Source organism: Geotrypetes seraphini, chromosome 1 (genome assembly GCF_902459505.1).
Source record: "Geotrypetes seraphini chromosome 1, aGeoSer1.1, whole genome shotgun sequence".
Classification (NCBI taxonomy): Eukaryota; Metazoa; Chordata; class Amphibia; order Gymnophiona; family Dermophiidae; genus Geotrypetes; species Geotrypetes seraphini.
In genome coordinates this window covers 196,895,525-196,923,082 of record NC_047084.1, presented here as the reverse complement: position 1 = coordinate 196,923,082, position 27,558 = coordinate 196,895,525, and the positions used below count along the sequence as shown (strand labels likewise).

The 27,558-nt window shown below is 39.7% G+C and overlaps 1 protein-coding gene across 11 annotated transcripts in view; it reads left to right on the top strand.

Annotated features, from left to right (window-relative positions):
• The window catches only part of UFSP2 (UFM1 specific peptidase 2), a 75,677-nt gene that overhangs the window by 28,826 nt on the left and 19,293 nt on the right, over nucleotides 1-27,558 (top strand). For 10 of the 11 annotated variants that reach the window (XM_033943568.1, XM_033943560.1, XM_033943587.1 and 7 more), the window contains 2 exons: nucleotides 11,126-11,318; nucleotides 27,194-27,340. In XM_033943568.1, coding sequence (XP_033799459.1) covers nucleotides 11,126-11,318; nucleotides 27,194-27,340 — 340 coding nt within the window. The remainder of the gene's footprint in view (nucleotides 1-11,125; nucleotides 11,319-27,193; nucleotides 27,341-27,558) is intronic. The other variant, XM_033943593.1, reaches the window with a different exon arrangement.

Below are 27,558 nucleotides of genomic sequence, written 5' to 3'. Positions count from 1 at the left end.
CAAATAACACCAGATTAGCTTTTCATATTTTACATTTAACAAAGGATATGAAAGATCCCGCTTTCTCTGTTTCTTTAGATGCAGAGAAAGCATTTGATCGGGTAGAATGGACTTTTATGTATCAAGCAATGGATTGGTTTGGTATTGGTTCTCAATTTATACAAATGATTCAATCCCTGTATAGCTCCCCATCTGCTAGATTATATATAAATAATACTTTTTCAGAAAGGTTCTTTTTAGAAAGGGGAGTTAGACAGGGTTGTCCATTATCTCCTTTGTTATTTGATATAGAGAGCTGCACGTGAACGGGGACGACGGGAATCCCGCGGGACCCGCGGGTTCCCCCTTTGGGTCACGGGGATCCCGTGGGGACGCCCCCTAGGGTCGCGGGGATCCCGTGGGGACGCCCCCTAGGGTCGCGGGGATCCCGTGGGGACGCCTCCGAGGGTCGCGGGGTTCCTGCGGGGCTGGATGTAGTCAGTCGCGCGGCTCTTCTCCCTACCTTCTCTGCTTGCAGCACAGAGCCGAACGGAAGTCTTCCCGACGTCAGCGCTGACGTCGGAGGGGAGGGAGGGCTTAAACAAAGCCCTCCCTCCCTCCCTCCCTCCAACGTCAGCGCTGACGTCGGGAAGACTTCCGTTTGGCTCTGTGCTTAAACAAAGCCCTCCCTCCCTCCGACGTCAGCGCTGACGTCGGGAAGACTTCCGTTTGGCTCTGTGCTGCAGGCAGTGCAGGTAAGGAGGAGAGTAGCCTCGTGGTTCGAGTGGCTACCAAGGGAGGGGGCGGTCCGCCCCGCCACACCCCGCCCCGGTTGCAGCACAGCCGGCCAGATCCCCTTACTTTTGTAGCACTTCCCCGACCGACCGACAACAGCCCCGGTCCGACAATCCTCCCTGCCCTGTAGCCGCAAATCTAAATTATCTTCTTACAGCAGCTGTAATAAGGTAATTTAGATTCGCAGTTAAGGGCAGGGAGGTTTGTCGGACCGGGACTGTTGTCAGTCGGTCGGGGAAGTGCCACAAAAGTAAGGGGACCTGGCCGGCTGTGCTGCACCCGGGGCGGTAGAGAAGGAGTGGGGAGAAGGACGCTGAAAGGCCATGGGGAAGACGGGAGGAGAGGGGGAAGGACTCTGAAAGCACTTGAAGACAGAGGAGGGAGAAGGACGCTGAAAGCACATGGTGAATACAAAGGGGTGGAGAAGGACGCTGAAAGGCCATGGGAAGGGCGGGGGGGGGGAAGGACTCTGAAAGTACTTGTGGAAGACAGAGGGGGGAGAAGGATGCTGAAAGCACATGGGGAAGACAAAGGGGTGGAGAAGGACGCTGAAAGGACATGGGGAAGACAAAGGGGTGGAGAAGGACGCTGAAAGGCCATGGGAAGGGCGGGGGGGGGAAGGACTCTGAAAGCACTTGTGGAAGACAGAGGGGGGAGAAGGATGCTGAAAGCACATGGGGAAGACAAAGGGGTGGAGAAGGACGCTGAAAGGACATGGGGAAGACGGGGGGGGGTGGAGAAGGACGCTGAAAGGCCATGGGGAAGACAGAGAGGGAGAAGGACGCTGAAAGGACATGGGGAAGCAGAGGGGGTAGAAGGACACTGAAAGCACATGTGGAAGACAGAGGGGGGAGAAGGACACTGACAGGACATGGGGAAGATGGGGGGAGAAGGACGCTGAAAGGAAATGGGGAAGAGAGAGTAGGGAGAAGACGCTGGCAGGGAAGAAGACAGATGCCAGACTATGGGGGGAGCGGAGAGAAGAAGATGGGTGCCAGACCAATTTGGAAGGGGGAAGAAAGGGAGAGGCACAGTAACAGAGCAAATGGAAGATGCAGAAGGAAGAGAGACAGTGGATGGAAGGAATTGAATGAGAACATGAGGAAAGCAGAAACCAGGCAACAAAGGTAGGAAAATAATTATATTTCTTTTTTTTATTTTGCTTCAGGATAAAGTAGTATATTAGTTGTGTTGATAAAAATTTATATGTGTAAATTTTATACGTATTGTTAAATATAGTTATTAGCAGGGGCTCATTCAAACTGCATTCAACAGAAGCATTGACGTCACTTAGAACAAAATAGAAAATCATAACAATAATAATAAAAATGACACGGAGAAAAATAAACCTCAATTGTGAGAGGTTGGGACTACACAAGTACCCAGCCCTCAACACATCATCACAGGTTTATAAAAAAACTCCGTCTACACTTATATAGATGAGATTTTCATTCATTCAAAATCACTTTTTTTCAAACACTTTTTTTAAAATATATCAATAGAGCAACTGTAGATGTATCAATATTTCATGATATGAACCCCAAGCTTAACTAAATTAGTGATGAAGGCTACAGCTCGATTTCATTTGTGCAAGAATTATCAGAGGCACAGAATGCAAAAAAACCCCAATTAAGGGAGAAAACCACTCATCTGAAGAGGTGAAAAATTCCAGAGAGACTTTCAGCTCCTAATCCCGACAGAAAAGACTTTCTGTTTCGCCTAAGCTGGCTACTTCAGGGGATATCTGCCATCTTCAGGTGTCTCCTTATTTCTTGCAATCCATTAAACAAACCGCTGGCCCTTCTCAAAATGGAGTAGGGACTGAGAGACGCGCCCAGTTCGAATAAAACACGAACCGGGCGTCATGACGTCATCACAAAACGTGATGCGTGATAAGCCAAACATCGGCAATTATACAGACCACCTTGTCAGCTGTCATTAATAGAAAGATATTTTACTGATTCAAAGAAACGGTTGCCACTCATAAGTTGTATTTAGACCTAATGGTTCAACAGTTTGTAACCTGTTAATCCAACGTTGCTCCTTCTGCCATAATATTCTTCTGATATCTCCTCTTCTTTGAGTCAGAGGCAATTTTTCAATCACCCAACATTTCAAATTTTCAAATCTATGATTGCACTGATAGCCTTCATCACTAATTTAGTTAAGCTTGGGGTTCATATCATGAAATATTGATACATCTACAGTTGCTCTATTGATATATTTAAAAAAAAGTGTTTGAAAAAAAGTGATTTTGAATGAATGAAAATCTCATCTATATAAGTGTAGACGGAGTTTTTTTATAAACCTGTGATGATGTGTTGAGGGCTGGGTACTTGTGTAGTCCCAACCTCTCACAATTGAGGTTTATTTTTCTCCGTGTCATTTTTATTATTATTGTTATGATTTTCTATTTTGTTCTAAGTGACGTCAATGCTTCTGTTGAATGCAGTTTGAATGAGCCCCTGCTAATAACTATATTTAACAATACGTATAAAATTTACACATATTGATTATTACGATTGTATTCCAGAAAAATTGCTAGTGATAAAAATTTATAAACATTAGAGGCTCTGGTAGAAACCCATTTGCAAAGTATGTATTCTTCCCAATTAATATTTTCAAATTAATAAAGTCTTTTTGCTTATTTGTAAATGGGTTTCTACCAGAGCCTTTAATTCAGTAGCATAATTAAATGAAATAACTATTTCTGAAGTTTATATGGACGGGCGGGGACGGAGGGGATTCCTCGCGGGGACGGGTGGGGACGGAGGGGATTCCTCACGGGGACGGGTGGGGACGGAGGGGATTCCTCACGGGGACGGGTGGGGACGGAGGGATTCCTCACGGGGACGGGTGGGGACGGGTGGGATTCCTCACGGGGACGGGTGGGGACGGGTGGGACTTTGGCGGGGACGGGTGGGGACGGGTGGGATTTCTGTCCCCGCGCAACTCTCTAATTTGATATTGTTTTGGAACCTCTACTTTTAGCTATTCAACAATCAAAGGAGATAGAAGGTGTTCCTTATGCAGGTCGGGAATATAAAATTTCTGCTTATGCAGATGATATTTTGATTCATTTGAGAAATCTGGAGTCAACCATTCCACATTTATTGGATTTGATTGATAAATTTTGAAAATTTTCAGGTTATAAAATAAATTGGAATAAATCAGAAATTTTTCCACTAAATGTACATTGTATAAAAGGCTTATTTGATTCGTTTCAGTTTAGTTGGAAGAAAGATGGAATAAAATATTTAGGAATTTGGATAAAAAGTACATTGGAAGAAACAATGAAGGTAAATGAAAAATCCTTATTACTAAAAGTTACAGAATTGTGTGAGCAATGGAATCCTTTGCATATTTCTTGGTGGGGGAGAGTGCAAACAGTAAAGATGATGATTTTGCCTATAGTTTGTTACCAAATGAGTATGTTACCAGTTTATTTTCAAGAGTCCTTTTACAAAAAATTAAATAATATTTTGACAAAATTTGTTTGGCTTGGGAAAAAACCAAGAATTGCTTTAGTATCGTTGCAAAAATCAATTGTGGAGGGTGGGGTAAATTTTCCAAACTTTTATAGGTACCATCAAGCCTATATATTGCGTCAAGGTATGTATTGGATCCTCCCTGAGCTTATTGATCATCAACCAGATTGGTTATATTTGGAACGGAATTTGGTGTCCCCTATGAGACTTCCACATGTATTAAGTATCAGATTTCATAAATATGCCAAGGACAATATAATTTTATTGGATACTTGGAAAACTATTAAATTTATTGATAAATTAACAGAGGTACCAATGTACTTTACAGTCCTTATGGTTAAACTCCAAGATTCAAATAGGCGGTGCTGGAATCGCTTGGAAGAATTGGATGCAGGCAAATATTAGGACATTAGATGATCTTATTTCTAATGGTAATCTGCTTGAGTTTTCACAACTGCAGCATTCATTTGGTATTTCAAACACTCAACAATATAGGTGCTTACAGTTGAAGCAGGCTATTCAGATGGGGTTCCCTGAATGGAAAAATTTGAAAACTTATTTTAGCTTGCAAATCCTTTGCTACCAAACAGATTTAATAGGACATCAGGCTGCCCAGTGGTATAAATTGATTTCTGGATTTTTAAATAAAAAACCAAAAAATAGTCTTAGAGATATTTGGAGTATCGAGTTAAAACAGCATATTTCTGTTTCTCGTTGGCCACGAATCTGGACTTGGAGATTAAGATGTACAATGTCAGCATCTATGAGACAAACATGGTTGTTTTTATTACATAGAATTTTTTGGACTCCAGTTAGGTTGAATAAAGTAGATAGTTCTAAATCTAATAGATGTTGGCATTGTCATATTGATATTGGGACTTTGGATTATCTTTTATTTTTTTGTCCATTGATACTTGGCTTTTGGAAGTCGATTTGGGGGCAAATTAATAATATTCTTCAATCCTCTATTCCTTTGACATATGAAGCAATAATTTTTGGAACGATTCTGCATGATAAACCCACTTTGGATAGAAATAATAGTCGCCTTTTCATGATCTTATCAGGAATAGGGGTTCAAATGATCACATCTAATTGGAAAAATCATGATAGGATTAATTTTAGTTTTTGGTGGGCAACTGTATGTGCAACATATAAATATGAAAAGATTATGGCAGAGCGTTTAGGGTTTGTTAAATCCTTTAAGGGGATTTGGGGTCCATTAACTAATTTTGTCACATTATAATTAAAGTGATTCCTTTTTCTTTATGTTAGATTCCTTTGCACATCCAGGGTGGGGGGGTGTATTATTTATTTAGAGGTATAAATTTCATAATATTCTATAATATTGATGAGTATAATATAATATCATTACTGTTATAGGTTAAGAAGGGATTTAAAATTTTTATTGTAATATTTCTGATGTTAATAGTGTATTTTCATATAGTTGTTTTTTTTTTTCCGATTTTTCAAATGTATACATTGTCAAGTTCAAAATATCAATAAAGAAATTAAAAAAAAAAAAATCTATTTGTATCTACTTTCATGTAAGTAAAGATTTCTATTTGTACAGGTGATATCTTCAGCTGGTGGCCTTGAAGAGGCCAAGAAATGTCATGAAGTCCCAGCTTTTTGTAATGTTGATTTTATGATATGTATATTTTAGATGGAAACTATCTAGATATAGATGTATATAAATTTTAAAACTAAATAAACGTGCTAGGATCCAACGGAGCATTGGAGCTTGGGGGAAAAGCAGATACTAAGGGAGTACAAGAAAGGCAGGGGGCAGCTGGTGATGGTGGCGGGAAAGAGGGGCAGCTGGAACTAGTGGAGGGAGGAGCTGGGATAGGGAACAGATGCTGGTGGAACTTTTTGAGGAAAAACAGAATAAACTGGAGGGAGGGGAGAAGACAGAAGGGGAGATAGAATAGGCAGAAGGAGAAATGAAAGAATGAATGCTGGGGCATCTACTTTCCTCTTATAGATTAATAGAATAACAGGGTGTATATGTTAGGCACAAGCAATTGTGGCAGCCATAGAGATGGTGTAAATGCTTGCACTTAGCTTGTTTAAAAAAAATCAAAGTAAATTAATCTATAATTTATGTACCTAACTGTGGATCCTGCCCAGACTGTCCACAAACTATGCGCCATTGCAATTAGGCACCAGTTTAGATAGCATGTAGCCAGAATATTGGTATTAATGTACCTATAACAGTATTCTTTTCATTTACACCATTTCCTAGAGCCTAAGGGCTCCTTTTACTAAGCTGCGCTAGCGGTTTTAGCATGTACTAAATTGCCACACGCACCATTAAGTTGGCGTTAGTTTTTGGCGTGTAGCACGGGGTTAGCGCGCGCTAAAAACGCTAGCGCACCTTAGTAAAAGGAGCCCTAAATGTTGGAGCTGCCTCTAAAGAGCCTGGGGCTTGCCATCCTTTACTTGTGGGAGTGCACAAAATGGAGTGAGAGAGGTTGCTGGCCTTGGACTGTTGATCTGAATAAGCCTGGCACCACTTTGTGCTAATGTTTCTTTTAATGTAATTACTAATTACTATGATGATCTGGAAAAGGGAATTAGAATACATTCATTATGTGATTGACTCTATCTAATGTTTGTCCTGTGTTCTTTGCTTTCTACAAAATATTGTTCTTGTGTATTTTATAAACTACAATAAATATAACAAAGAAAAATACAAAGGTATTTAGATATAGATTAATAATTTGTCATAAAACAAAATTGAAAATTTTATGCTAAATTATGGTAATTTGCCATAACATTAGAGGGGGTTTTAGAACATTTTGCAGAATGTGATGTGTTTATATAGCAGACTTGTCTGGTCAAGTTTAAATTAAGTTAGTGGATATCGCCTCTTGTTTCATCTTTTTTTTTAAAAAATTTATTTATTTATACAACTTTATAAAAATTCCAAGCATAAACATCTTGTACAGAAAAGTATGATCAAGACATCTCTGTTTAAATTAATTTTCAATTCTGAAAAGTAATTCAATCAAATTATAATAGGAAAAGAAAAGAACAGCTTCCCTTGATCGCACACAAGTCCTCTAAATTAAACTAGATCCAAGATTTAAAGAGTATCTTAATTAAATGCAAACAAATATAAAGAGGCACTTTAACTACTACTAATACAGAGAACTAATTTCCAATAGGAGCTGTTGTTACTTCATTCTCAAGGCGTTTCATTGAGATAAATCTTATCAGATGAGAAGGATCTACAAATATGGTTCAATGAACCATATCTAATGACACATTTACATGGGTATCTTAAAAAGAAAAGACCCCTAATTTGAGTCACTCCAGGCTTCAAATTTAGGAATTCTCTTCTTCTTTTTTGAGTCTCTCTTGAGACATCTGGAAAGATTTGAATATGGAAACCCAGGAAATCCTTGGTTCTATTCTTGAAGTAAAGATTCAGGATCCAGTCCTTGTCTGGAGCCAAAGCCACAGTCAACAGGAAAGTGGCTGGCGTAGCCACTTCTCTGTCTGATTGTTCTAATATAGCGGAAATATCCAATGGATGTTCCTGAGGTTCTTCGACTTTTTCTTTTTGAAGAATTTGAGCTTTAACAGGAAGATAATAAGCCCTTGTAAGGGGAGGTAGAGAATTTTTAGGTATCTTAAGAATCTCCATAAAATATCGTTTTATCATATCTCGAGGGCAAACTGATAAAATCTTAGGAAAATTTACAATCCGCAGGTTATTAGCCCGAGTATTGTTCTCCAAAGCTTCTAATTTCCTCCTCATGATTGTATTATCTTTAACCAGTTGATCTTGATTTTGTTTGAGAGTTATTAATTCTTTATTGATTTCCTGCTTTAATAAAGATACATCTTGTTTTAAAGAGTTAATTTCTTCTTTCTGAGCTTTTATTTCTGTATCCAAGTTTTTTATTTGAGGATTTAAAGTATTCCCCAAATTAACTACCAAATCCCAAAGAGCTTCTAATGTGACTTGTGGGGGTTTAACCACTGAAAATAATTGTACTTGTGTGGTTAGAGTCTGTTCTTGGAGCTGATTTACCTCCGTGAAGCCTTGTCCTCCTCCAGCACTTGGTGTCCCGATTACAGGCTGAGATGTCCCATTCAGCGAGCCCTCCAACATGCTTGCCTCTCGAGAAGAGTGAACTTCCTGTCCGGATGCACTCAACTCTCGTGGTGAGCTGGCTGCCTGTGGTTGTGGCTGGTGGGGTGGCGTCCGTTCGTCAGGGCTCAGAGAGATGTCGGACCCTAGGGAATTCGCCGCAGCGATACTCTCTAGCGGCGTTCCCAGCGGTGATGTTCCTGGCGATCCTTGTTCCCGTTGCAGTCGCCGTAGAAAGTAATCAATTGTAGCCGACGGGGGTACTAAGCGTCGGGAGGCAGCACCAGCGCTTTTCCCCCTCCTTTTCGGCATTTCTGTGCAAGGTAGGAGCGAAGTTACGAGCATCTGAGCAGCAGTTAGTGAGTTGCGGCCATCTTGGATCGATCACAAATTTCTAAAAAAATGTCTTGTTTCATCTTTTAATATACTGTAATTGAACAGTTTCATGAAAATGCAAGAGTTCACCCACAATATGTTTGTTTGTTCTTTCTTAATATACTGCCTTTTCCTAAGCAAAATTCAATGTACAATTACTAGTTTAAAAATGAGAAAAGAACTCCATTAAGAAAAGGAAAGAAATGACATTCATGCACACTGATAGTTAAAAATAAAAAAATGAGCATATCCTACCGTAAACTATTTTAAGCTGTAGCAAGCACGCACGCACTAGTGCTTATCGCAGATTATTAAAAGGGCCCCATAGCTTGTTAACAGGCATAAACTGTGATATTTCTAGAAGAGCCTAGAAATCATCTCACACAAGTTATTTTGTGAACTGGGAAATCACTAACTTAACATTGTTAAAGAATTCCATTAAACCCAAACTTTGATTTCCATGTCCTTCCATTGGCTGCATTTACATTTCCCTCTGAGTTGTAACAAGACACATAACTTAAGAGGGATCGTGCTTGTCTTTGTCATCATTTACTGTGTTATCAAGTTCTTTTTCTTGTTGTACTATGCATATCAATATGTGTCTAAATTTTGCAAAATGTGGAGTTATTTGCAGTCACTAGGTTTTAGGCAGAGTGCGTGTAAGGGGTTAAGCTTTGCTGATCATTCTTGCAAGAACTGTTTATTGGCATTAGATACTTGTTTTCTGTAGATTGTTGGTGTGTAATATTTCCAAGCAAAATTAATACTCCATTTAAGAGTGGACTAACAAAGAAAAATGTTTCTTTTTTTTCTAAGGGGAGGGGAATTATGGCCGGGGTGGGGCACAAGGCAGATGCCTGAAATATTTTATCTTTGCTCAATTATCACTAAGCCTAACAGGAAAAGCAATCCCTGCACCTACCCAAAGGGGCTGTGCACTAGGAGCTCTGCCAATGTCTCTCCTTTGGCATTGGAGATAACATTGGGTTTGGCATTGGATATAACCCTGGAGTCCAGAGGGGCTTCCTGATCCTCTATCTGTGGTATATTTGGAGGCAATCTAAAGAATCAAGTGAGGGTCCTCTCATAACTGGAAGGTCTTTTGGAGTAGCTGTGAACTGGAAGGTGCTTTCAAATGGTGCTTCTGAATGAGGAACAGATGAAGTTGGCATGAAGGGATCTATTTTACTTTTTGTTTTGAACCATCACTTTTTCATTTAGAAAAAGTACAGAATGTGAGATTGGAAACAATCTACAGCACAGAAATTTCCTCTGTAGATACATAATTATTTAAAAATGTTTGTGTGTGCTGACAGTTTTTAATAATTGTACTGAACTGTAAAATAAGTTCAAAATTGTGAAATGTATTATTTTAAAATTTTAGTCCTAGTATGTAAAATACAAGTCACACATATCACTGCATGTAGTGGATTATTTTGCATATTATAGTCTTAAGAGTTGCCATATTGGGACAGACTGAAGATCCATCAAGCCCAGAATCCTGTTCCAATCCAGGTCACAAGTACCTAGCAAGATTCCAAAAGAGTAAAACAGATTTTATGCTGCTTATCCTAGAAATAAGCAGTGGATTTGCCCCAAGTCCATCTTTTCCCTAACCATGTAAACCGTGTCGAGCTCCATCTGCGGAGTTGATGCGGTATATAAACCCAAGATTTAGATTAGATTAGATTAGATTAATAATGGTTTATGGACTTTTAGGAAATTTATCATAGCAGTTAGCTTAGCAGAGATTAAAAAAGCTATCGAAACATTCTCTGGCAACAAGTTTCAGTTTAATTACACGCTGAGTGTAATTAATTATAAATACTTATCTTTTGTGTCTAGTTATGCTGTTTTATGTCAAAATAATCACTGTCCATGGGATCAGAAACATGGAATCTTTCTACTCTTTGGAATTTTGCCAGACGCTTTTGGCCTGGATTAGCCACTGTTAGGGTGTAGGATATGGGCTAGATGGACTATCAGCTTGACCCACTATTATGGCCCCCAACATGAGCCAAGTTTCACAGTTTCTTCAGGAATATCCCCAGCTAATGACAATGAAACATGTACTCCAGAAGCTTTGAAAGATTCTGAAAATAACGATACATCAAATTGCATCACAGTACACTAAATGCAGCTGGTCAAGATACCCAGTTTAAATCATGAGGTGGAGTGGCAAGCATACCTTTTTAAAATCACCAATGATCTGTGTTAGCTTGTTTCCTTTTGAATTTGAAGGGATTGATTTGCTCGACCCTTAATATTCTATTTTGGGGCATCAGTCTCCCAAAGTTTACAGAATGGGGTGTATTTTTTTCTTTACTATTTTGTTTCTTTTTAGTATTATGATGTTGCTCTTAAATATTTTCCCTTTGTCTTGCAGATTACGGCATCTCCTGGTGGCAAAAGTTCAGCAGCAGCTGTCTGATATGGAGAGGTGTATTTTGAAGTATATGAAAGGCACAGCTCTCTTGGTACCTGAGCCTTATCACTTCATGCTGCCAGACTCAAAACATCTTTTAACAGTTCTGTATCCTGCAGGTGTTCCAGACAGCCAGCTGGAACCTTATCGAGAGGTACAGTGGTGCCTCACACAACGAACTTAATTGGTTCCAGGAGCAAGTTTGTTATGCGAAACGTTCGTTATGTGAAACGCGTTTTCCCATAAGAATACATGTAAAAAAAAATAATTCGTTCTGCAGCATAAAATATGCTAAGATGACATAAAAAAAGATAAATTTTTGGTTATTATTTTTATTTAGATACATCTAAAAACATAATTGTTTTTTAAAACAACACACATTTTTTAAATTTAAAGACAGACTAAGTAGAGTCTAATTTTACAGTGAGAGAGGGCAGAGTCTCAGCGGCAAAAACTGGGACTTAACTGTTCATTTTTTTTTTTTTCTACCGTGTTTCCCCGATGATAAGGCAGGGCCATCAAATAAGACAGCCCCCCCTTTTTAGAAAAAAATGTAAAATAAGGCACCCCCCCGCAAATAAGCCACCCACCGATACCTGCGCTTACCCGAATCGGGTGGTACGGTGGGTGACTCCGTGTGGTCCCTGGCACCCCCGACACGATCGGGGCAAGAGGGAGCTCAAGCCCTCTTGCCCCCCCCGACTCCCCGACACGATCGGGGCAAGAGGGAGCCCAAGCCCTCTTGCCCCCCGACTCCCCGACACGATCGGGGCAAGAGGGAGCCCAAGCCCTCTTGCCCCCCCCCCGACTCCCCGACACGATCGGGGCAAGAGGGAGCCCAAGCCCTCTTGCCCCCCGACTCCCCGACACGATCGGGGCAAGAGGGAGCCCAAGCCCTCTTGCCCCCCCGACTCCCCGACACGATCGGGGCAAGAGGGAGCCCAAGCCCTCTTGCCCCCCCGACTCCCCGACACGATCGGGGCAAGAGGGAGCTCAAGCCCTCTTGCCCCGCCGATTCCCCAACTCCCCGACAATATCGGGCCAGGAGGGAGCCCAAGTCCTCCTGGCCACGGCGACCCCCTAACCCCACCCTGCACTACATTACGGGCAGGAGGGATCCCAGGCCCTCCTGCCCTCGACGCAAACCCCCCCTCCCCCCAACGACCGCCCCCCCCAAGAACCTCCGACCGCCCCCCAGCCGACCCGCGACCCCCCTGGCCGACCCCCACGACACCCCCAACCCCCTTCCCCGTACCTTTCTGTAGTTGGCCGGACAGACGGGAGCCAAACCCGCCTGTCCGGCAGGCAGCCAACGACGGAATGAGGCCGGATTGGCCCATCCGTCCCAAAGCTCCGCCTACTGGTGGGGCCTAAGGCGCCTGGGCCAATCAGAATAGGCCCGGGAGCCTTAGGTCCCTCCTGGGGGCAGGGCCTGAGGCACATGGTCGGGTTGGGCCCATGTGCCTCAGGCCCCGCCCCCAGGAGGGACCTAAGGCTCCCGGGCCTATTCTGATTGGCCCAGGCGCCTTAGGCCCCACCAGTAGGCGGAGCTTTGGGACGGATGGGCCAATCCGGCCTCATTCCGTCGTTGGCTGCCTGCCGGACAGGCGGGTTTGGCTCCCGTCTGTCCGGCCAACTACAGAAAGGTACGGGGAAGGGGGTTGGGGGTGTCGTGGGGGTCGGCCAGGGGGGTCGCGGGTCGGCTGGGGGGCGGTCGGAGGTTCTTGGGGGGAGCGGTCGTTGGGGGGAGGGGGGGTTTGCGTCGAGGGCAGGAGGGCCTGGGATCCCTCCTGCCCGTAATGTAGTGCAGGGTGGGGTTAGGGGGTCGCCGTGGCCAGGAGGACTTGGGCTCCCTCCTGGCCCGATCGTGTCGGGGAGTCGGGGGGGCAAGAGGGCTTGGGCTCCCTCTTGCCCCGATCGTGTCGGGGAGTCGGGGGGGCAAGAGGGCTTGGGCTCCCTCTTGCCCCGATCGTGTCGGGGAGTCGGGGGGGCAAGAGGGCTTGAGCTCCCTCTTGCCCCGATCGTGTCGGGGAGTCGGGGGGGCAAGAGGGCTTGGGCTCCCTCTTGCCCCGATCGTGTCGGGGAGTCGGGGGGGCAAGAGGGCTTGAGCTCCCTCTTGCCCCGATCGTGTCGGGGAGTCGTGGGGGCAAGAGGGCTTGGGCTCCCTCTTGCCCCGATCGTGTCGGGGAGTCGGGGGGGCAAGAGGGCTTGGGCTCCCTCTTGCCCCGATCGTGTCGGGGAGTCGGGGGGGGCAAGAGGGAGCCAGGCGGAGAGAGGGCAGTTAAGCGCAGTGCCTGCGCGGAAGGATGCAGCTCGGGCGACTTCGTTGTGTGAAACGAAGTTCGTTGTACGAATCAAGACATAAAGTTCGTTGTGCGCAGCGTTCGCTGTGCGAGGCGTCCGTTATGCGAGGCACCACTGTATTAGCATATGAGAGCAGTTCTTTTTTTTTTTTTTTTTTATAAAATTTCAAATATTTTCCAAGCATAGCATCTTGTACAGAAAGTATGATCAAGGAGAAAACATTCACTCAATTATCATAGACATATTAACTAGAAAAAAAAGGAAAAAGCAAATTGCTATTTTGAATTTTTAAACTTGATCCACTCAAGTCCACAAAATTGGATCCAAGACTTTAAATAGAGTAGTTATCAATTAACATAATCATATAATAAGGAAAAGTATAACTATTGCTGTCAGAGAGCTAACTATTTACAAAAGTACAGATGCTCCTTCATTCTCTAGGCATTTCAAGGAGATAAAACTTGTTAAATGGGACGGGTCTATAAAAACATATTTGAAGGAATGATATCTGATAACACATTTGCATGGATATCTAAGAAAAAATAACCCCCTTAATTGAGTCACCCCAGTTTTTAACATTCGGAATTCACGTCTTCTCTTCTGTGTCTCTCTCGAGACATTCGGAAAAATCGGGATATGAAGCCCCCACGAAGTCCTTAGCCCTGTTTTTGAAGAAAAGTTTAAGAATCCAATCCTTGTCTGGAGCTAATGCTACAGTCAATAAGACTGTTCCAAAATAGTGGTAACGTCTAAGGGACCTTCTTGCAGGGTTCCATCATCTTCTTTTCGTGTTTCTTTAATGGGCAAATAATAAACCCTTGTCAAGGGAGATAGGGAATCTTCCAGTATTTTTAAATTTTCCATAAAATACTGCTGTACCATATCCCTTGGGGAAGTTGTTGAGATCTTGGGAAAATTTATCAAACGCAAATTATTGATACGATTGTTGTAGGCAGTTCTATAAAGGGGCACCTATGTGGAGCTTATTCTATAAAGTAAAGTAGGTACCTATTCACCTTTATGGATTAATCGTGTATATATACACAAATGGGTCTGGGCATATACAGTATACTTAATGCGAGCCATAAAATAGAGTAAATGCCTGACCTAAATTTGGGAGATAAACATGTAACTTACAGTAGATTGTAAGTTACCCAAGTGTAACCTGTTCCGATACTCTACCCGTAAAAAAGCCCACCTGGAAACTGTACATCAGCAAAGAGATGAGCTTAATTACAGAATAGCATGTAACCTGATTATTGGCATTTATACAGGTATGTGAGCATATACCTGCATCCACTGTAAGTCAGTAATGTGGTCATCTACGGATGTACTTGGTGCCTATATGTTGGCACCCTCTTTATAAAATTGTCCCTTCATGTGCAGTATTTTTGTCATAGCACGGAACATTTTTGTGCAGATTATAGCCTGTAACATGTTAATTGCCCACATGGTAACACCAAGTCACAGACTAAAGACAGACTTTATAGTTACTGTATGCAGAACTCAAGTAACTTAATCTCAGAAAAAACTGGAGTCTTTGCAAGTTGTGCTACCTTTCTTAAACCAAGTGATTTTGGACCAGAATTGACCATGAAGAACCAGATTGATGCTCTGGTAAGGAAAGGTTTCCACATGTTAGGAAATTGCATACTATCATATTTCCCCATATATAGGCCGCGGCCTATATATGGGTTTTGCAAGCCTACCAATGGATGCGGCTTGCATCTGGAGTGACCTATACTGTTTATAAAAATCATCCCCACCTTACCTCCCTCGCTGGACAGTGGACAGCTGCCTCCTCGAATCTCGTGGCCAGCGGTGTAGGGCAGGAACGATATTTTTGATCTCCAGCCCAGCCCTGTGCTGCTTCCTGCATAGCTTTGCCATCAGTCCCATGAGAACTGGAGATTGAAAAGATCGCTCCTGTCTAGTGAGGGAGATAAGGGGGGGGATGATTTAAAAAAACAGTATAAGCCGCCTCAGTTACTGGTAGATAAGCGGCGGCTAATACAATAAGCAGCTTATCTATCAGTTTTTAAACTTGCATAGGTATTTTCTGCGGCCTTTACAAGGGGGCAGCCTATACAAGCTAGCTGCCATGAATTCCCATTGGTGCCCGTGACATGTGTCCCCCCACTACAGGTATCGGGGCCTCTTTCTGACTAATGAGAAAGAAGAGAGTGTAAACTAAAGTAGAGATGTGCATGGGGACATAATCTGATTCCTATCCCCCACTGTCCCCAGTCAATTCTATTTCATCCCCATCCCATCTCCATCATATTGATACTGTCCCCTCACAATCCTCAGTTTTCTTTTCCAACCCTTTACCCAACCCTCAATTTTAAAAGATTTAGTAAATTCAAGCAAATCATAAAATGCATCCTATAACTTGTTTAACACAAAACAGTAGGCATAACTTTGTAAAATATGCAAGACAACCATTATTTATTAACATGGATTATAAGAAAACAATCATTTCAAACTACGTAAAAATAATAAAACCATCTATAAAGTCAGAGTTCATTTCTGTTTTACATTCCTCAGTTGCTCGTCCTGAAACTGAAAAGAATGTTATGATGTTGTGCTGATGATAGCAGTCCAAGCAGGGAGCAGGCAACATGTCTTAGGAAACCAGACGGAGACTATGTAGAAGCGGATTCGGAAAAAGCCCAACTGTTAAATGAATACTTCTGCTCAGTCTTCACCCGCGAGGCGCCAGAACTCGGCCCTCAGCTGCAGACAAGGGTTGACGCAGATGACCCGTTTAGTAATTTCGAGTTTACACCCAGCGGTGTCTACTGCGAGCTGTCAAAGCTTAAGGTTAACAAGGCAATGGGTCCTGACAACCTACACCCCAGGGTGCTCAGGGAGTTGTGTGATGTCTTGGTGGAACCGCTATCCGCACTCTTCAATCTCTCCCTTAGTACGGGTAACGTCCCGTTGGACTGGAAGACGGCTAACGTCATTCCACTCCACAAGAAAGGCTCCAAGATAGAGACAGCAAACTACAGACCAGTGAGTCTCACATCAATAGTGTGCAAAGTATTGGAAACTCTAATCAAACGCCAATTGGATACGATCCTGAATGAGGAGAATCTACGGGATCCCCGTCAACATGGATTTACTAAGGGCAGATCCTGCCAATCCAACCTGATCAGCTTTTTTGACTGGGTGACGAGGAAGCTGGATGTTGGGGAGTCCCTGGACATCGTATACCTGGACTTCAGTAAAGCATTCGATAGCGTACCACACCGCAGGGTGCTGAGCAAGATGAGTTCTATAGGATTGGGCGACACATTGACGAAATGGGTTGGGAACTGGCTTGGAGGTAGGCTTCAGAGGGTAGTGGTGAACGGCACCCCCTCCGAAATGACGTAGGTAATCAGTGGAGTGCCACAGGGCTCGGTCCTGGGCCCGATCCTATTCAACATCTTTATAAGAGACTTGGCAGAAGGTGAGGTAAAATAACATTATTCGCCGATGACGCCAAACTAAGCAATGTAGTGGGCAAAAGCACAACAGACATAAATTCAATGTCCGACAACATGATGCACGACCTACTTCTACTGGAGCGCTGGTCTAGGTCCTGGCAACTCAGCTTCAATGCCAAAAAATGCAAAGTCATGCACCTGGGCAGCCAAAATCCATGCAAGACTTACACCCTTAATGGCGAGATCCTAACAAGAACTGAAGCAGAACGAGACTTAGGGGTGATCGTCAGTGAGAACATGAAGACTGCCAATCAAGTGGAGCAAGCTTCATCCAAAGCAAGGCAAATCATAGGTTGCATACGCAGGAGTTTTGTCAGCCATAAGCCTGAAGTCATTATGCCATTGTATAGATCCATGGTGAGGCCCCACCTGGAATACTGTGTGCAATTCTGGAGGCCGCATTACCGTAAGGATGTGCTGAGACTGGAGTCGGGCCAGAGAATGGCCACCCGGATGGTCTCGGGACTCAAGGATCTCCCGTACGAGGAACAGCTGGATAAATTGCAGCTGTACTCGCTCGAGGAACGCAGAGAGAGGGGTGACATGATCGAGACATTCAAGTATCTCACGGGCCGCATCGAGGTGGAAGAAGATATCTTCTTTTTCAAGGGTCCCGCGGCAATAACGGGGCATCCGTGGAAAATCAGGGGTGGGAAACTGCACGGGGACACCAGGAAATTCTTTTTCACTGAAAGGGTGGTTGATCGCTGGAATAGTCTTCCACTTCAGGTTATTGAGGCCAGCAGCATGCCTGATTTTAAGGCCAAATGGGATAGACACGTGGGATCTATTCACAGAGAAAGGTAGGGGAGGGTCATTGGGGTGGGCAGACTAGATGGGCCGTGGCTCTTATCTGCTGTCTATTTCTATGTTTCTATGTCTGTTTCAGCCACACACGGGACCTCTGTTGCCAGTAGGTAGTAAGAGACGAGCAGAATTCCTTCTCTAAATTCGATATGTATATATCCACTTAGATCATAGAAGCCATTTCTGGCTGTTCAAGTCCCCCAAAACTTTGCCTCAGTCGTCTCATTTTAGATGTTTTGTTGGTGGTTCAGCAATTGGCTGCACCTCAACTACAGCTTGATCTGCTGTAAGTGTTCACAGTCGCTTATGATACTATTCCTCCCATTTTGTAAGCAATATTGCTGAGGATCAACTTTCATTTTTGATGGCTGGAACTCATGAAAAGAGATTGAGATTATGATTATGATGTGCACAACCTATCCAGAACTCTTCTTAAAATGCTGCTTTTATATCAGCCAATACAATTACACACACTCCACCTTACAAAAAAAAAAACATCAACCACGCTAGAGAAGAACGAAAGAGCCTCAGTTGCAGTGAGTCCGTTATATTGTGACTCTACTCAAAGCACATCATAGGCATTAAAAACTTTCGTTCCTCTATCACACAGGGAAAAATAGTGCTATTAAGTTCTGTATATAGTTAGTCTGAGGTTTAAATTAACAGGGCCAATGATCGTTTTGTGGTATAACACCACTTCTGGTCACATGATGCACTCAACCTAAGCAGACGTGTCTCAGCACCTCTCCTGACCCCAGTGCTCTTTAATCGGCTTTTTCTTATCCTATTTTTGCCCTGCAGGTCCCCAGCCCTTTATTCCTTACGAGGTTCTCTGTGGGATGTCTGCCTACCATCTTTCCGGCGTGTTTCCTGAGGAATGCCGACCCGAGCCTCGAATCCTGCTCGGTTTCCAAGAGGCCCTTCCACCCCCGCTAAGATGGCAGAATTGACACCTCCTGCGCGGGCCCTGAACAGCCCCACGATCACTATGCCGGCAGATGCAATTGAGGAACTGAAAATCTACCTTACCACCTTATTTAATGACAAACTGACCCGTCTGCAGACCACTGTTTCAAGATTTGTGCCTTTTGTACTAGAAGGGAATATTGGGTTCTTACCTTGATAATCTTCTTTCTAGTAGAAAGGCATATGAGTCTTGAAGGCTCTCCCTCTTAGACTTCATTTTAGCCTGTTAAACTGCTTCAGACATTTATGTACTTTCCAGATGCTTGACCTTCTACAGGTCTGAAGAAGGATGAATGGCCGGAAGGTCTCCACAATATTTAGAGATATCCTTGATATTATTGATGGCTCTCTGTGGGAGACTGCGGGAACTGCATAAGTGTTAGTGGCTGTTGGGTTCCACCTTATGTTCCTATTGATATTAGTTTTCTTTGTTTAAGAGCAGAACAGATATGGCTTAGTCAGGGAGTTCCCCATGCCCCTCTTCTTTCTTTTTTTCCTGTTGTAAATGGCTGTTAACTGCTTTGGTACGAACTGAGGAGCAGAGCATAGTGTAGAGATAGGGGAGGGGGAGCTGAAAAATATAGAAGATGCTTCTACACAAACTCATGAGTAGAGATGAATAACCTACTGGTTCAAGACTCAAATGCCTTTCTACTAGAAAGAAGATTATTGATGTAAGAACCTAATGTTCCCTTATATTACACTATACTGAGGGCTTGATCACGGATCCTAAATTTTGCTACCCAAATGAAAAAGGGCTACATAAATACACAAAATTGCACAAACCTTTTTGATACAGAAAATAAAGCTATTGTATGCAACTTTATTTTTTATTTTTTTTTTTTTTCCATTATATTTTTATTTTCAAATTTTACAAAAAGTGTACATAATAATAAAATACAGTTGATAAATGCATGGTATCACTTTTATATCTAACACAATGTATGTCTGAATTTGATTTTCCCCTTCACCCTCCCCCCACCCTTTTATTGCTTTAATATAATATTTTTAATTTTCAAATTTTATAAAAGTATACAACATATTAGAATACAATTGATAATTATTCAATAACATATTTATATCTAATACAATATATTCTGGATAAATTTTATTCATTTTCCCTCCCCCCACCCTTCTATTATTTTTTAATCATATGTTACATTTTGTATCATATATTATAATATATTATATATAAATTGTTTTCCTTACCCCCCCTATATGTGTGTCATAAAAAAAAAAAAATCTCTAAAAGAAGAAAAGAAGAAAAAGTATTCTATTATTTATTCATTACAGTATTTTGTCAATGGCCCCCATATTTTTATAAATTTATTAAATGTCCCCTTTTGTATTGCTATTGTTCTTTCCATTTTAAAAATATGGCATATTGTATTCCACCAAAATGTGTAATTTAGGTTGTTGTAATTTTTCCAATTGTTAGTTATATGTTGAATGGCAACCCCTGTCATAATTAATAAAAGCTTATTATTTTCTGGTGAAATTTGACTTTTTTTTCTCATCATTGTTCCAAATAAAATTGTATCATATGATATTGCAATATGATTTTCCATTAATTTATTAATTTGTGGCCAAATTGAATTCCAAAAAATTTTAATATAAGGACAATGATATAATAAATGATCTAATGTCCCTGGTTCTAGATTACAGTGCCAGCATCTATTAGACTTAGAACTGTCTAGTTTTTGTAAACGAGTAGGGGTCCAAAAAGCTCTATGTAATAAAAAGAACCATGTTTGTCTCATAGACGCTGACACTGTACATCCCATTCTCCAAGACCAAATTAGTGGCCATTGAGATGCATTAATTTGATGTCCAATCTCAATGCTCCAAATGTCTCTTAGACCATTTTTTGGTTTTTTATTCAAATATCCAGATATTAATTTATACCACAATGCGGCTTGATGTCCTAGGAAGTCTGCTTTAAAGCATAAGAACTTTAAACTATATTGATTGTTTAATGATTTCCATTCAGGGAACCCAACCTGAATGGCCTGCTTCAATTGCAACCATTTAAAACTTTGTGTTTTATTAAGACCAAATCTATGTTGCAATTGTGAAAAATCCAGCAGTTTACCTTCTGAAATAATATCATCTAGAGATCTAATTCCTGCAATAATCCAGTTCTTCCAAAGGATTTGAGCTCCGCCAATTTTGATCTTGGAGTTTATCCATATGGATTGATTAGTTGATTTATATATTGGGATGGGTGTTAATTTATCAATAAATCTCAATGTTTTCCAAGTATCCATTATTATTTTATTTTCTCTGTATCTTTTAGGTATATTAATACTTGGTAAATGAACTAAATTTAGGGGAAACATAAGGCGCCATTCCAAATATAACCAATCTGGTGCATTATCTATAAGTTCTGGGAGGATCCAATACATACCCTGACGTAGAATATAGGCTTGATGGTACCTATAGAAATTTGGAAAATTTACCCCTCCCTCCTTAATTGATTTTTGTAAGGTTACTAAAGCTATTCTAGGTGTTTTACCAAGCCAAAGAAATTTTGTTAAAATTCTATTAAGCTTCTTATAAAAGGACCCCTGAAAATAAATAGGTATCATACTCATTTGGTAGCAAACCACAGGCAACATCATCATTTTAATAGTTTGAACTCTGCCCCACCAAGATATATGTAATGGGTTCCATTGTTCACATAACTCCATTACTTTTTTTAATACATATTTTTCATTTTCTTTTACAGTATCTTCAATTGTTTTTTTAACTTGAATGCCTAGATATTTAAATCCTTCTTCTTTCCATATGAATGGAAAAATATCAAATAATCCTTTTACACAGTAAACATTCAAGGGTATAATTTCAGATTTATTCCAATTAATTTTATAACCTGAAAATTTGCCAAACTTATCAATTAATTCCAATAAAGAAGATAAGGTAGACTCTGGATTTCTCAAATAAAGCAAAATATCATCAGCATAAGCCGAAATTTTATATTCCATATCTGAATATGGAATTCCTTGTATCTCCCTCGTTTGCTGTATTGCTAACAATAAGGGTTCTAATACAACATCAAATAACAAAGGAGATAAAGGACAACCTTGTCTAACTCCCCTCTGCAATTGAAAACCATCAGATATCTTATTATTAATATTTAATCTTGCAATCGGGAAGCTATACAATGTTTTTACCATTTGTATAAATCCAGAACCTATACCAAACCATTCTAAAGCCTGATACATAAAATTCCATTCTACCCTATCAAATGCTTTCTCAGCATCTAATGAAACTGTAAAAGCCGGTTCATCCATTTTTTTTGACAAGTTTAGCATGTGAAATAATAGTCTAGAGTTATTGGAGGAATGTCTTTTAGCAACGAAACCCGTTTGATGCATATCTATAATATGTGGGAGAGCTTTGGCTAATCTCAAAGCCAAAATTTTCGCCAAAAGTTTATTATCAACGTTTATCAAAGATATAGGCCTGTAGTTTGAAACCAAAGTAGGATCTTTATTTGGCTTAGGCAAAACAATTATTATTGATTCAGCCATAGTACCTTTTATATTACCTTTTATAAGTTGTGTCTGATATAATTTTAATAAATGTGGGGAGAGGATATTTTGAAATGTTTTATAAAATTCTACTGTGTAACCATCACCACCTGGAGCGGATCCAACTCTAAGAGATCTCAATGCTGTTTCTAATTCTTTTAATGATATAGGTTCTTCTAAACTTCGTTTTATATGATCAGGAATCTTAGGTCCATTTATTAAATCTAAAAATTTTTTTCCATCTTTTTGTTTCTCCAAATAAGGTTCGGAAGAATATAGATCCTTATAAAAATTTAAAAATTGTTTTAATATTATATTTGTTTGATTTGTTATTATACCATTATCATCTTTTATTCCATTAATATTAGTTCTCCTTTTTTTTGCCTTAAGATAATTTGCTAATAATTTTCCCGCCTTATTAGAATTTCCATAATACACCGTTTGTTTGGAAAACAAATCTTTTCTTATCATTTTTGAAGTTAATTCATTATATTTACCTTTTACTTTCAAAAGAGTTTGCAATACTTCATATTCCCATTTACTTATCAATTTAGCTTCTAATATTTTTATTTCTTTTTCTAATTCCATATATTGTTTTTTAATTTGTTTCCTAATAAAAGCTGAATATGATATGATATTACCCCTCATAGTTGCTTTAAATGCATCCCATACATTCTCTATAGATGTATCTTCCACTAAATTTATTTGAAAAAATTCATTAATTTGTGTTTTAAAATTTTCCAAAAATTTGTCATCCACAAGCAATGCATTATCAAATCTCCAAAGAGGTCTATTATTTTCTAATTGATCTAATTGTAATTCTATCCATATTCCCGCATGATCCGAAATGATAATAGGATCAATGGAGGCTTTAATCACTTGTTGCACTTTATTTGTTGAAACAAAAATATAATCTATTCTTGAAAATGATTTATGAACCTGTGAACAAAATGAATACTCCTGATCATTAAAATGAAGAATACGCCATATATCTTTCAAATCACATGATCGAACTAAATTATCTAGACCTAAAGATTTAATATTTTTACCTGGTTTTTTATCCAATAATGGATCCATTACAGCATTAAAATCTCCAGCCACCACTAAATTAGAGGCAGCCAGTGGTAATAACATATTTTGTAGCTTTTTGAAAAATTCTGATTGATTCGAATTAGGGGCATATATATTAAATAACGTCAGGGTATCATTTCCCATACCTATATCGATATGTATCCATCTTCCATGTGGATCTGAATTTTTTACCTTTATATTGGCCATACATTTTTTATTTATAAGGATTGCAACCCCTGCTTTTTTACCCACTGCTGGAGCAAAAAAACATTCTTTTATCCATCCACCTGATAATTTCTGTGATTCCTTCATATTAAGATGGGTCTCTTGCAGACAGTAAATATCTGCATTTTGTTTTTTTAAAAATGTTAATATTTTTTTCCTTTTAATTACGTGATTCAGGCCATTGACATTAATAGAATATATTTTAAAAGACATTATATATTTTAATACTTTTCATTATCTTATTCTTCCTCTCCTCTTTCATATTTAATATCCAAAAAATTTTCTTCATGACACACATATTTAACCCTAATGTATCTCCCTTAATTATTCTAATAAATATTCTCCTTATCCCTCCCTTTCCCACCCAATACATTGGCTGCTTAAGGATACACATTGGAACTGTAATCCTAACATTCTCCCCATTCCAGGCAATCAATATTCAATTGTTTAAACAAATTTCCCTTCTATCTATCTATATTGATCTTTTATATTTATTTAATCATTTTCCATAACATTTTATTAATGTATCATTTTCCATTTAACAATATGTTAATTTGTATTTCCTTAGTATTATGATTTCAACATATAATTATTTTAAACATATATGCAGTGTATTATTTAATAATTTTCCTATATTCTGTTCTTTCTTTCATATAATTATTATTGTCTTTTCTTTGTATTGTTTTCCTCCATTTCTTCAAATATTTCGATATGTTATATTTTCTAATTTTTCATAGAGTCTTCAAAACCATCTTAATATATTATGTTAATATATCATAGGTTCTGGTTTAGAGAGAAAATCTTTTAGTTTTTCGGGATCCTCAAAATATAAGGACTTGTCTCCAGATGACACTCTCATTTTCGCCGGGTAGTATAGACCATATTTAAATCCTTTTTCTTTGAGTAGAGGTCTCATGTCTAGTAGTCTTTTTCTTTTAGTTGCTGTGTTTTTGGCGAAGTCTGGTAAAAACCATAATCTTGATCCTTTATAATTTAAGTTTTTATCTTTTTTTGCAGCATTTAGTATCTCTATTGCTTGTTGGTATCTCAACATTTTGAAAATGATTGGTCTTGGTCTGTTTTTATTTTCTAAATTTTTAATTGGGATTCTATGCGCCCTTTCAATTTCAATTGGTTGTTTCAAGTCTAACTGTAGAATTTTTGGAATTAAATTTTCAAGGAAAAGGATAGTATTTTTTCCCTCTAAATTTTCTTGTATTCCAAAGAGTTTGATGTTCTTTCTTCTTCCTCTATTCTCGTAATCCTCCAGTTGATCTTTTAATTTATTTAATTCCAGGCTGTCGTTTTTACATCTTTTTGATTCACATTCTATATTTTCCATTTTTGATTCTAGTTCAGTTGTTCTTTTGTTGTTAACTTCCATTTGTCTATGTATATTTAAAATTTCTTCTTTCATTTCCGACATATTAGTTATAGTTTCCTTGAGCATTTGTTTGATTTGTTTTAGTTCTTCCATAACTTCTGTTTTGCTTAATGTGTCTGATTCTTCGATAGGAAGTGGTATCTTGCTTGGTGTTATTTGTTCTTGTTTCTGTCTTTTTGCAGATGTACCAGCCTCATTTTTGTTTTGTCTGGTACTTGCCATGTTATTGTTTTATTTTTCTTGGTTATTATTATTTCTTGTATTTAGTCTTTTAGATTTGGTATTCTTAGGTTTTTAATCTCTTTTCTTCCAAGATTTTGTTCTATCTTTTGAAGTAAAAATTTTTCTTTTTAAGCTCTTTTCTTTTTCCTTTACCTATGTCAGTTTGAAAATTCTTTTCTCACTTTCACTTTTTCAATGAAGTAGGGGAACTTTTTTCTTTTTTTTTTTTTTTTTTCTCCTCTCACAAGCCCAATCGCAGCCCTGATTGAGGAGAGCAACACTTTTTTAGAGTTATTTTTCCTATTTTGACCAATTTTAAGCAATTTTCTTCTGTTTTTTCTCAGCGTCTCTCAATTCCTCAATGTCTTGCTGTTTCAGTTTTTTAAAGTTCCGTTGAACCTTTTCTCTGTCTCCTCTCTCACAAGCCCAATCGCAGCTTTGTCAGAGGAAAGTAATATTCAATTCAGTATTTATTTTAATAAGCTGATATTTATTTGTCTTCAGCGCTTCGGCACTTAATTATTGAGAGAAAATGCATGTATTCCTCTCTCTCAATTTTTTTTTTTTTTTATTAATCCCCTTTTTTATCAAAGAATAATCTTTTTCCTTTTTTTTTGGTTTCAATATAGCTGGTCAGAATAAAAATTTCTTTGATAATAATCAACAAAAGAGATCCTTTTCCCCTTTTTCTTAAGTCTTTCTCTCTCAGAATTTGATTCTGACTTCAAACAGCAGAAATTCAACACTATGTTATTCAGCACAGAAGAAATAATTTTTTTTCCTCAGGCTTTGCTTTGACATTAAGCAGGAGAGGGCTATATCAAACTGTCATATTTTTATCTTTGACAGGCAGCCCTCTATCCCAATCAGTCTGAAGTGAAAACTTTTCTGTTTATTAATTAAATGTAATATTCAATGTTCTTCCCTTTAAAGTGTCTTGATTTTATGTCTCAAGAAACTGCTTCAATCTGAGGATTAATTGATCTCTCTCAGGACTCCAACTCAGTACCGTCAGGAGAGAGCTATTTCAAACTGTCATAGCATTTAGAAGTCAAACTGACAATTGCCTCATAATGAGATCGATGTTTTCCTCTATTTATCAATCTTTTAGACAGTTTAAAACTTCAACATCTTTTCTTATTACCGTGCCACATCAACAGAAAAATGAAGCCGATATTAAAAACAATGAAAACCAGCAGTTTTTCTTTCTTTTCCCTTCAGGTCTTTTTTGTCAGTTGCCCCGAAGCCGCACTGCTCTAGCGCTGAACAAAAAACCGGCAATCCCACCCTTGATTCTCCTATATCAGAATCCGTCTCAATTTCAGCAGAGGAGATCAATATTAATACTAATCATTCACAATTCTTGTTTTTTAAAGATTAGCAGCAAGGGAAAAGTTTCAAAAACCGTTGTCAATTTTATTTCACACACATACCAGACCTCGCCTCATCACCGGCAGAGGAGGGCCACTTCAAAACCGCTGACTGACAGGAACCAGCCCACCATATAAATTATTTATAAAGAGGAAAATTCTCTCCTTGTCGCTAGGCAGTTCACCGCCAGTTTCAATCCCCGTCGGTCTCCAGCCTTCCGCACAGCACTGCTCAAGACACAAAAAACGGCACCTTTGCTTCATGGTTTTTCACCTCCCAGGCGTCACTTCCGTCTCAGCGAAGAAAGTCAACATTAGTCCATCATAACTTCAGGATCGTAGGAATTTATTTTTTTTTTGATAAAATTCTGTAATATGGGGTTAATTTTCATTAATAGTTGCCTAGTGATGAGGAGCGTCGCGATCACACTTCCATTCGTGCTCGCGTTAAGCCACGCCCCCTATTGTATGCAACTTTAAATATACATAATTACTATTAATAAATATGGACTATTTTTTAACCAGAATAATTATTTCTATTATCTAATTTAAAAGAGTGCCTTTTTTTTTTTCCCCCCCTCTGTGTGTTTATTTGCTCATTTCGGATCAGATGGATGCTCAGGCTGATGGTTATCTCTTTGCCCCTTATTTAGGAACTCCACACACAGCTCCACCTACCCCACAACAGGCCCTACTTGAGAAGATCAAATGCCTATCACTTCCCTGGAGAGCCATACCAAGATGGCATCCTGAGAAGTCCACACCTGAACCTCATCCCACCAGCCACAGAGTCTACTGAAGTAAGTACCATGGTACAATCTCTAACACTGGTGTTTACTAAACCACAGTAGAGCTGCTTACTGTGGACCAGCGAGGTAAATGCTCTGACACTCATAGGAATTGCTCGTTGGCTCACGGTAAAAAGCTCTATCATGGATTAGTAAAAGAAGCCCTAAATCAGGGGTGCCCACACTTTTTGGGCTTGCGAGCTACTTTTTAAATGACCAAGTCAAAATGA